This window comes from Microtus ochrogaster, unplaced genomic scaffold, assembly GCF_000317375.1.
Source record: "Microtus ochrogaster isolate Prairie Vole_2 unplaced genomic scaffold, MicOch1.0 UNK7, whole genome shotgun sequence".
In the NCBI taxonomy this organism is placed as follows: domain Eukaryota; kingdom Metazoa; phylum Chordata; class Mammalia; order Rodentia; family Cricetidae; genus Microtus; species Microtus ochrogaster.
The window spans coordinates 4,312,503-4,324,719 of record NW_004949105.1 but is presented as its reverse complement, the minus strand read 5'-3'; the positions used below and the strand labels follow the sequence as shown (position 1 = coordinate 4,324,719).

The 12,217-nt window shown below is 44.7% G+C and overlaps 1 protein-coding gene across 1 annotated transcript in view; it reads right to left on the bottom strand.

Moving 5' to 3' along the window:
* Positions 1-12,217, bottom strand: part of Erich1 (glutamate rich 1) — a 55,158-nt gene that overhangs the window by 33,460 nt on the left and 9,481 nt on the right. Inside the window, exon 2 of the mRNA XM_026788808.1 lies at positions 6,285-6,431. Coding sequence (XP_026644609.1) covers positions 6,285-6,431 — 147 coding nt within the window. The remainder of the gene's footprint in view (positions 1-6,284; positions 6,432-12,217) is intronic.

Sequence of the window (12,217 nt, the reverse complement as noted above, 5' to 3'; positions counted from 1 at the left end):
CCCCACATACACGCCCACACAAACCACATGAATACATGTAAAAAGGGTTTGAACTAGCCCCCAATGTGAAAATTTAGACTTCTGATCTCTCTTTATTCTGAACAATGTCATAGTTGATAACTTAGAGCATGCCAATCTTTTTATTTTTAAAAAAGGCTTATTTGTTAATTATGTATACAGCATCTGCCTGCATGTATTCCTGAAGGTCAGAAGAGGGCGCCAGATCTTATTACAGATGGTTGTGAGCCACCATGTGGTTCCTGGGAACTGAACTCAGGACCTCTGGAAGAGCAGCCAGTGCTCTTAACCCCTGAGCCATCTCTCAGCCCTGAGCATGTTAATCTTAGCATACAGGAGTCAGTTCACAGGGAGACTGGCTAGATGCAGACCTTCTGCACTCAGGTGGGTCGGGGGTGACTGTATCTTCTGTCTCTTCCGTCTGTTTTCAGTCATGACAGCCAGACAGACCTGAGTGCCTGACAAAGGACATGGGTCCATGATTCCATGACAACAGGAGAGATGGAAGAGGGATCACAATTCACTTTTAATTTGGGTTTCTCTCATTAGTAGACGCAGAACACTCTCTTTCTTTAATGTTGAAAGAGTTGCGTATTTGTTTTGTGAAATGCCAATAACCCTGTTTTGTCCATTTTTATCTGAGGTATTTACCTTTTTTCCCCAACACATACTTTTTTGTATACTAAATAAACGAATCCTTTGCCTATGCTACCAGTTGCCATAATTTTCTTGGTTCACTATTTGTTTTCTGACTTCACATGTGGTAATTCTGCACGCATACTTTTGAATCTTATAAAGTAAAACCAATAATTTTTATGACCCTGGGCCATATGTATAACTTTATAGGGAAAGAGTTCTCCTGTTTTCTTGAGTACTTCCATATTTTCATGTTCAATTTTAAATTCTCTCTATGTCTGGAATTTAGTTAGTTTATTTTTCCTCAGCTATATAGGTGGTCTTAACAAAATAAAAAAAAATCATGACCCCCTAACTTATCAGGCCCACCGTGCTCTGTGGATCAGAGGTCCAGGAGAACATGCTGCTTGATAAAAATGCCTGTATCTAACTGCCCATTGCTTCAACTGCCATCCCAGGTTAGGGAGTGATGGACACACTGCTAACATAACAGGAAACAGAATTTTGAATTTTAACTAAGTAAAATTTCAACTTAAACATCTGAATGTAGACAAAGACTGGAGTCAGTAATTCACCACCCTGAACAAAGGGAAGCCTAGAGTGGTGTGCCGCCTTCCTGTGAGGGTCTGTCTCACTGTCCTGTGACCTAGGTGTGTCACCCCATATGTCTACCCTGCTCCTCCTTCCTCACGCTGAGCACTGTGCTCTTCAAAACCATGTCCGTGTAGCGGCCCCGCAGTTGAGAACGGTCCTCGCTTGTCCCTTCACTGTAGAGTCTGCTCCTGGACCTCAGTGTGTACCGCATTTCAGATGCAGCTCTGTGGCTGCCTCCGGCATTATGCTCTCTTCAGTGCCCTCTTTGCAGAAACTATGGAAATATTCTTAGACAACCATACTCTGGGCACAGTCTTATTGCATTTTTTTCATATTTCTGATTACTTCTTCACAGGTTTGATCATGTCCCCAGTAAAGCGTGAGCCTGAACTTGCCAGAATGTGTCTGTTTTGCTATTTCCACAATTTACAATCGTCATAAATATATTTATGAGAAATTGCTGCCTCATTGATAATTCTTAGTGTTGCTTCTGTAACACAGTGACAAATTTCAGATTCGCTCATGCCTGGAGCTCAACAGCTCTGCCAAAACTGCTCAGAAGTTATAAATTCAGATCTATGGCACCATTTCAGGCAGGCAAAAGCATTTGTTGGGCCCAACATGATTTTAAGCACTAACATCACTGCTAGGTTAGGATAGGACTCATAACTAGCCATGTTGTCTGAGTTCCAGATTTCCCTGTTGTGGAGTAAAGGTCCTGGAAAGGCTTTTGGGGAACTGGACCATGTGCACACGAGTGGTTCAGCAGCAGAGAGAGCTCCTTAGACAGGGGCCAGGACCAAGGACAGCACCCTGACCCCCGACAGATCCCTTAGGCTGGAGTCAGCACCAAGGACAGCACCCCATGCCGATGGCGGCACCAAGGAGTACATTAACCCACTACAAACATCACAGAGAACAGTGCCTTCAGAATGACATTAGTAATGGCAGCAGAGTACAGGAGACTCAGGGGAGTGGTCTCTTTCCGTTGCTACTCAAACTCACACTTGGTGTCCCTTTGTCTTCTAGGTGCCTGCATGCATTCCCCTGGACAAATTTATGTGTTACTGAATACACTAATGAAGTAATATCTCCTTTTCTCGTGGGGGATGGGGGATCAGGGAAGGCCATAAGGATCAGGACAGTCAAAGCTTCCACAATACAGACCTGAACTTCTGGAGATGCGGAAATGAGTGTGCACACGGACCTACAGAGTAAGGTGTCCTGACCCACGGCAGCAACAGAAGATGGACACACTACCCGGTGACAACTCTGTGAGGTGTTAGTGCTGACCCGTCTATGACTCAATGCGATTGCAGGGAACATTTCTCCACTTCCTATCCACACTAATGGCAAGAGGGTTAACAGGGGTTACTCACGGCAGTTTTAAAACCAGCTTGGGGTTTTCCCTTATTCATATATTTTTAAAATCTTAAAACAGTTTCAGTCAGCATGCACACTTGCATACATACAGATCACTGTGCTCTGCTCGTAATTCTCTTCCGCTGTCGTCCCCATGCCTGCTCCCTTTGCTAGTGCCCTTCCTCCCCCGAAATCCTTCCTCTTGCTTTCATATCACATATTATACACATGTGTGTAATTAAATACACCTTTGCATATGATAAAACATGCAATGTCAGGCCTCTCTCCCCCAACACTGCCCGCTTTGTATTTCCCTACTGGCCAAGGACCAGGCTAGGTACCTTAAAAAACAGTAATAACAATGAAAATTCAAAATGTTACAGCAAACAGGGCCATTAGTCAAGGAAAAGAGTAAACATTTCCCACAGTTCCATCAATATAAAACAGCCATTATTAAAACTCAATAGAATATTTAAAATTTGAATTTGCTCACATGGTTGGAATGTATTTCTCTCCTATCAAGCAATATCCACTCACATACTTAATAGCCTGACTGTAACGTATGAAGAACATTTCATCCTAAGAATATACCACAGAGAGCCAATTTCAAATGTAGAGTACTTAGATTTATAACTTGAAGCTCAAATGAGAATAGCTTGATACAGTTTTTTTCCCCTCCCACATCTTAGAGAATGAAGAAAAGTTGGCTCAGGCTTCCAATCACAAGACCCATGACAGTCAAAAGCCTGCCTGCAAGAAGCAAAGCCCCTCCAGGCAACACTTTCTCATCATCTGCCTGTCCCTGGCTACAGAATCTGTTCCTCCTTTGTACTTTGTCAGTCAGATGCTGATCATTACTTATGCCACACTAAAGGGTGGAGTGACTTCAATGGGCAGTGGTGGAGCAGGTGTCAGATCATGTCTGGCTCAGTCTTTGCCATTATGGCTTCCCGTTTTCTCCTCCTACATCTTGATAAATTGTCCTCAACATTAAAATAAACGTGTTCCTACCAAGATTCACACCCTTGGCCACTCCAACAAGTATATCACGTAAGTGGGAAACCAGCTTCCTGTTCAGAGTTCCCAACGACAAGAGGGCAGAATGAGGTACGTGGAGAGTGGTCCCTGTGGTCTGATAGGACACAAAACATGACTGCCAGTTTGGGCATGAGTATTGCATTCGAAAGACTGTGATGATCAACACAGACTACAGTACCAGCTACCCCTGATGGTTATAGGAGAAAGGAAAATGTTCCATGATACAACTGACCTTAAAAAAATTACATCTCCCCACCCCCAAACTCACCTTGCACAAAAACTAACTCCAAATAGATCACAGACCTAACGTGAAGCCTGAAACGCTGAAGCTGGTAGAAGAAGACACAGTGCACTCCAGGATATGCGCACAGGAAAGGCTTTCTGAACAGAGCCCCATTTGCTGAGGAACTAAACCAACAACTGACAGCGGGACTTCATGAAACTAAAACACTTCTGTACAGCTAAAGAAATAATTGAATGAAGACACTCACAAAATAGTAATCTTCCCCAGCTATATACCTGACAGAGGATGAATATCCAGAATGCACAAAGAACTTAAAAACAAAGAGTCAAAGAGACAAATAGCCCCATAAAAACTGGGCTTTGGATCTAAACAGAGAGTTCTCAATCGAAGAAATAAAAATGGCTTAGAAATACCTCAAAAAATGTTCATCATCCATAACAATTAGGAAAATGCAAATCAAAACAATTTTGAGATTCATCTAACTCCAGTCAGAACGGCAAAGATGAACAAAACAACAGACAATGGATGCTGGCAAGGGAACAGGGAAAAGTGTCCCTTCGTTCACTGGTGGTGGGACTGGGAACTGGTGTAGGCACTCTGCAAATCAGGATGGAGAACTCTCAAAAAAGCTAAAAATAAATCTACCACGTTACCCAGACATGCCACGCCTTGGCATCTGCCCCAAGGACTTGACATCCAGATACTTGCTCTGCCATGTTCCTTACTTCCCCGTTCACAATAGGTAGGCAATGAAACGTCAACAGATGAACGAAGAACGAAAATGTGACACACACACACACACACACACACACACACACACACACACACACACACAATGAGATATTCTTTAGCTGTAAAAGAAAAGTGAAACCGTGAAGTGTGTAGTTTAACGGCTAGAACTAGAAAAGGTCGTATTGAGTGAAGTAACCCAGACCCAGACAGACGAAAGCCCCAGGACCTCTCCTGTCCATGGTTCCTGCTCCGAGTCTTCAGATGAGGGCATAGAACCTGGAGGACCTTCAGAACCCAGGAGAGGAAAGGGGCAATAGAGAGGGGGATAGCAAGGTACGAGACTTTAAGGGGAAATAAGGGGAACTTGGGGGGCTTTAATCTGATAGACAGGAGGGAGGATGGTAAAATAACTGTAAGGATGTCTGAGAAAGTATAGGGAATCATATTTTCTATTTACCTAAAATTATATATAATACCTATAAGTCTATACGTCTATACAAAGACAGAGAGAGAAAGAGAGGGAGGGGTGGGGGAAGGGGAGGGAGAGAGAGAGAGAAAGAGAAAGAAAAAGTGCATTTAAATGAAATTTTCCCATCTGGGCTGATAATGTTCCCCCAAGATCCAAGGACTATCTGCCAAACCCTACAACACCAGGTATGAAAAGTCCTCTTCTGAATTATTGGTTGGGGCTGCCTAAGAGACTTCCAAAACATCATAGGCCACTGCTATTGCCCTTGACTGCCTCCCTGAAGTGGTGGTTTAAGTCTCAATTGCTGAAGATACCATGCACTTTGGACCCAGAACCCAAAGGACCTGCGCTGGAACCGACCTGAAAGCCTCCTCCCTGAAGATAAGCTTTCACGGTACCAGAGGATTGGTGGGAAGAAAGCAATAGTCTGCTGAGCTATGGCACCTATGAACAATGCCAACCACCATGGCACTATAACCCTAAGGGTGCAGCAATGGCACAACACTTAGGTGGTATCCAACAGCTCTCTAACTGGTCTTATGACCCACTCAGTAAAAGGGACGCCTATTCAACTATCTGGTACAAGAGACGTCATGGATCAGGGAGAAGTACCTACAACTACCACCTCACTAAACCAGCACAATCCCTAAGTACATTCTAAATATGTTTCCCCTGCTGTGGCTGCACACCATGTAGTCTGGCACATGCCATCTGAGGAACTGTCCCCTAGTTGACACTGCTGCACTGCGTGAGAACTGGAGTTGTTGCGGCTCTCACTGTGGGCTTCTGCTGCCCACTTCTCCAGGATAAACTTTTGCCAAAGAGCAATGCACAAGGAACATCAGCTGAGTCAATGGAAGCCACATCGTTACCAAAGGGGCTGTCGGGAGTCAGCGTAATGACTGTGGATACTAACAGTTCTCACTGTAGCCGAGCCCAAACCTACTCATACCACAACGTGCAAATGAGCCCAAAAGAGACTACTCGGTGGCCTCTGTGTGGCTGGGAAGCTCTAAGCCCATTGGCCCTCCATCGAATCAGCTGACTCACGCTGAACGAGTAGAGAATGAGGCTGTCCTGCTGAACTGCTGTCAAGACTTGAAGTGTGTTCTCCACAGAGGCCCCAGGCTAAGGGGACAGACGCCCAGAGTTAAGTGCAGGGAAACACTGACACCTGCAATCCGTCCTTACCTGCCAGCCTGTGAACATGTGTGTGCTGTACGGCCTCCGGGGTCACATTCTCAGGTGGTGTCTCCAAAGCAGCAAGCTGAGGTGTCCCCTTATCTCGGCCACTTGAAACATCAGGAAAAAGCCTCTTCAGCACTTTTTCAGTAAACACTACAAAGGCAGCAGATCAACAACAGAAATGATTTACTACATTTACTTAAATTGCATATGGCTTCCATTCAGAACAAAGGCATCCTTACTACCCAGAAGCCAGGCGACTGGCTCCAGCGCTGGCCACGAGCTCAGAGAATGCTTAGGCCTGTACTCTCAGGCCACTATGCCGACACTGCGTGGCGTGTGATCTCCCAGAGCCCAAAGCTCTGCCCCTCAGTGACCCCACACAGGCCCCGCCCTCAGAGGATGATCCACTTTGTGTCTGTCTCAAGGCCTTCTCAAGGCCCCACCTCTCAGAGAGGGGAGGATCCTCGGCCTACCGGGGGCCAAGAGCACTCAGGGCTTTACCTGTCACTGCACCTGTAGCAGGCACCTGGGCTACATACATGACCCCGCTTTTCCCTGATGGGGGTCGGTGCTACAGTGCATTTCTCCCCGTGAGCAGTCAATGAGCCACCCCACAGTGGAACTGGCACCAGGTTCCAGAAACCAGCTAGACTGGACAGTTGTCCTACAGTCCGAGGTGTGACAGATCAGCTGTGCGACCAGCAGGTCATGGAAGGGCATACATTCTGTCTAGGTGGAAACTCCACCTCAGCTCTCACTCCTCCCATTCCAGACCCCGCCCCTCAGAGTCAGCCAAGTGTTAGTTCCTCCCCCAGAGATGCTCAAGACCACGCCTACTGGGTATTTAAAGGGCCTCCTAAGGAAAGGCTATGTGGTTTCCCCTCTTTCAGGAGACCACCTAGGAATACTTCGCTCAGAATAAAACCAGGACTTTAATTGGGTTTGATTTGGCCTGCTCTGATTTATTGCATCGGTGGAGTTGCCCGCTGCTGGGGGATAGTTTTACTGAGCACACTCTCCACTGTCTCTCCCTTTGAACTGCTGACTACCCATGGAGGAACAGGTTTGCAGAGCTCCTGCAGGTTTAGCGCAGATGTGGGAATTCCTCACTTTTAGTCTGCACTCCTAGGGCGCCTAAGTATCTCAGAGCCTTCAGACAGGAATCAGAACATCTGAAGACGGTGATTCGCAGTGTGAAATACGAGAAAAGACACTAGGGGAGGCTCGTGGATGAGAGCTCCTTGGTCATACACAGAATCGCTCCAGCTGTAAAGGGATCATACGCTCAGATAATTTGTGCTGGGTAACCCCTTTAGTGCGTTTCAATGGTAGCAACTACGACACTGGCTGGCTTTCTCGTTTGTTTAAGCTACTCGCTATTCTTGCTTCTGGAAGTTTCCGGTTCAGGTCTAACATTGAGCTCTTTGATCAATTTGGAATTGATTTGTGTGCAGGGTGAGAGGGAAGGACCACATCTATTCTTCTACATTCAAATAGCCAGTCTTGCCCAAACCGTTAGTCTTTCCCCCCAAAGTGTATTTCTGGCACTTTTATCAAACATCAGGTGGCTGCACTTAGATCTGGGTCCTAATTCTATTCCCTTGATAAATGTGTCTGTTTTTGTCCAAGGCACCATGTGGTTTTGCTACTAAGACTCTGTGGTATTAAAATCAGGAATGGTGATATCTCCAGTAGCATTCTTAATATTCAAGACTGTTTGGCTCTCTGGGGTCTCTTGTGTGTGTGTCTCCATGTGAATTTAAGATTTTTTTCAATTTCTGTTTAGAATTGTGTTTAATTTTTGAGAGATTGTATTGAATTTGTAGACTGCTCTTGAAAGGAAGCCGTTTTTCACAATATTGATCCTAACAATGCATGTTCATCGAGGTCTCTCCTTCCACGGGTGTCTTCAAATATGTCTCCAGTGTTTAGAAGTCTTCATTGTATAAGTCTTCCCACTTTCTTGGTTTGTTTTATGCCATGTGTTCTCTCGCTCCCTTCCCTTCCTCTCTCCCTGCCTTTGTGTGTGTTTGTATATGCACATGTGCAAGCATGTGTCTGTGTGTGTTTTGTTTTTAGGAAATAGAACTGTGTCCCTGATTTCTTTCTTAGTCTGTTTGTTTTGGTCTATGGGAAAGTTACTCATTTTTAGACATTAGTTAGTAACCTACCACTTTGGCTGAAGTGCTTACCAGTTCCAGAAGTTTCCTGGTGTGGCACATGGGGTCTTTTATGCTTAGAATGATATTAGCTACACAGAGGGAGACTTTGACTTCTCCTTTTCCTATGTGTATCCCTTTTAAGGTTGACACTAAAGGAGTACAGAGTGAACGTCTTTGTCTTGTTCCTGATCTTAGTAGGAAAGCTCTCAGAGTTTAACTGAAATCACTCTATGCAGGGGATAAGAACCCACAGGCTGTCAAAGGAAAAAGCACAGATCATGATATGGCTGACTTTTCCCTGAGTTCTTAGTCAGAACTTGTTCCAGAGACCCGCAAAACAATAAAGGCCACTGCTGTTACTCTTGGCTGCCCACAGGAACTTGATGGTAAGAACCTATTGCTAAAGATGGCACATGCTTTGGTCACGACCAGGAGGCTTCCTCCCTGATGGCTAGCTCTCATAATACTGGAAGTTACGCAGGCTGCTGCTGGTGGTGTCATCAACAGTCTTACCCAGCTGTGAACTCTCAGGGCCACAATATTACACAAGATATGCTCCTGGATGCAGTAGAGGGATGGATGTTATAATAGTAATCAACTGCCTTCTGATTGGATTTAAGACCCATTACACATGAGGAAATTCATGCCAGGTATTGGCCAAGAATCCACTGTTAGGGAAATCATAGGCACCAGGGGTGGACCTGTTCTTAGTCTGCTAAATGGACACAGTACCAAAAGTCTCTCTAAAGTCAGATCTCTATACCCACTGACCAGCGCAGCTCTCAGACCTCATCAGAGACATTTATTTATGTAGTGGGGGATGTTAATGCAAAAACTCCCAACTGGCCCACGATGGAAAGTAAGTGTCTGTGCGTGCTCAGTTACAACTGGGGCATCTGTATCACATCCCCTATACCTGAGGACCAAAGACTATCAAGGAAGAGGAGGCAGGGAGATTGTAAAAGTCAGAGACCAGGGTGCTGGACATGAGTGTGCAAACTGGACTTGGTGGGATATATTATGCATACATACATACATACATATGGACGCGGAGTTAGGAGGGGTTGAAGGTGAATCTGGGAGGAGGTAGCAGGAAGAGTGGGGATGAATATAAACAAAACACATACGCACGTATGAAATTCTCAAGGATTAATAAAAATATAGCTAGACAGATAGCCAGACGGCAGGCAGGCTGTTTGTATCCTATAACCAGCCCCTTATTCGCTGGTACTTTAACCACCAAACCTTGTGCCTTCTTGGCTAGTCTCTCCTTGGCTAAGGTACTCCTGGATCCCAGTGGTCTAGAGACCTCAGCCCACACTGTCCCCCCCATCTTTAAAGGGAACCCTGGCCAGTGCAACCACCATGCCGTCTGCCCAGGTCTTCCTAACCAGTCATTCCCTCTGACCACAACAAGAGCTATGATTTGCTTTCCCTTTCCCATTAAACACCAGCATGGAGAACAGAGAGCCCCGTGGAGCCTGCGGTGTCCCCTGAGCCTAACATTAAACACCAGCATGGAGAACAGAGAGCCCCTGTGTAGCCTTCGGTGTCCCCTGTGCCTAACTTCTTACCTGACAGGGAGCACCTGTCAACACTGGCATGTGCTGGCACAGGCTTGGCTGTGTCTTACTAGCTATGACAACCAGTTCCATATCTAATGCCTCTTCTAGCCCTCACTTCCTTCCACGTCCTAGAAGCCAGCACTCACTTTTCCTATTCACCTTGGCGTTTATGTTCTTGCTTTCTGATGATCAGTGTCAGATATTTTGTAGACTAGTCCTAATTTTGGTCTGTCTGGTATCAGCCTGAAGTTTTCTAATTGGGTAACACTGTTATTTATGGGGCGATGCTTTCAAGGCATCAGCCAGGACTGAGAGTGTTGGCGTGTCTCCTTTCTTCTGACATTAACCTCAACCACAACTGGGTAAGTCTGTTGGGATTTTTTTCCTGCAAAGTTACCACGTTGCCCTTTCCAGGGAACAAATATCTCAGGGGAGAGATTTTGAGGCTTCATGCCTCTTCTCCATTAAGTCAGTTAAAGCAACTGTAGGGCCTGCTTGTGGCACAATGGTCGAGGGACTCAATGTTGGCTTCAGCTCTCTCATTTCTTCTATATTTATTAAATGGGATTCTTCTTCAGGAAGCTATTTACATTTTCACAGTTTATGGGTTATTATTTTATTACTCATTCATTTATGCATTAATAGATATTCATTCATTCTGAGGGTTACAGCTCTGTACCATTGCCACATATTTTCTGGCTCAGACTGCTCTAGAGCAGCAGCTTGCTCCTTCAGTGTGGGCCAGTGCCCTCTGGTCTGCTCCCCTGTAGGGAACACACGGTCATCATGATCCACAGGTGACGGCAGTTTATCCTCCACTCTCTGCCTAGACCTGATTGGAGGATAGAACTGTCATTTCTTAATATGAATCTACTCATGTTATTCCTTTACTTAAGAACCACCGACTGCTTTGCAGGAACAAGTAGCTGTAGCCCACATAAAGCCTTGTGTGGACTGTGAGATGGCTCAGAGGGCAAAGGTGCTTGCTGCCAACCCTGGAATACAGCAGAAGGAGATAATCGACTCCCACAATTGTTGCTGGTATTGTTGCTATTGCTCTGTGTGTGTGTGTGTGTGTGTGTGTGTGTGTGTATCTGGGTGTGTACACACATGACAAATAAATAAATGAATAAATGAAAAGAAGTCTTCTAAAAGAAAAAAACCTAGCGATCTAAATAGCAAACTGAAGCAGCACACCATAACTAAGAGCAAAAATGCTGATGTATCAAAGAGAGGCACTTTCGTGCCATCCCAATCTTCCTTAGTCATGCAACATGACAGAACTAACAGAACTAACACTAACAGTAATGACCTGGGTTATCAAGAAGACCACAAAAAGACTTCAGAATGCAGGAAAATGGGTTTGCATTTTAAAAATAAATATAGACACAATTTAAGCATGAAAGTCCTTGAAGTTTATATCTCAAGTTTTAATATAGAAGATAGGAATGGGAAAAATGTCACATAACTTCAAGTGTGCAAAAACCAAGACATCGGGCTGGAGAGATGGCTCAGTGGTTAAGAGTACTGCCTTGCCTTCCTTGCCAGACTCAAACTGTGACCCAAGACAAAGCCTCCCTCCCGTCAGTTGGTGTTGCTACTTATTTTGTCACAGCGATGAGAGAAGCAGGGCAGACACCGTCTTTGGTGCATTATTTATGAAGTAAGTCTATGAACAAGCACAAATGCAGCTGCTCGCAAAGAGATGTCAAAATGGGTGCCTCATTAAAGTTAAAGTTTTTGTCTTTAACATTAAGTTTAACTAATAAATATTAACCTAATTTAATCCTAATATCTAGACATATAAAATAACTTTGCCAACCAATGTCTAAACATTTTCAACTGCTGCAATATAAAGCAGAAAGTATTTTTGAAAATAATGTGATCTTAATTTGCAAATCAGTTATAAAAAAGCAAAGTTTATAGAGCAAAACATTATTCGTTTCTTTCCACCAACTAATATTGCTGGAAGGTTTATTCATGAACTTTCCTTTAACCCTGGCATTTGAGAACAAAGGGCGGACGCTGAAACTGAAGAACAAAAGACCCGTCCTCTAACACAAGATGTTCTACCTCTTGCTCTTACTTGTTTCCTCTCTACAAAGCTTAAGAACGACGGTAATAAAATCCCCAAAGGTTTACAAGGGCAGAGATGCAGCTACAAGCATCAGGTTGGCACTCACAGTCTACAAATCTGAGGCAACTAACA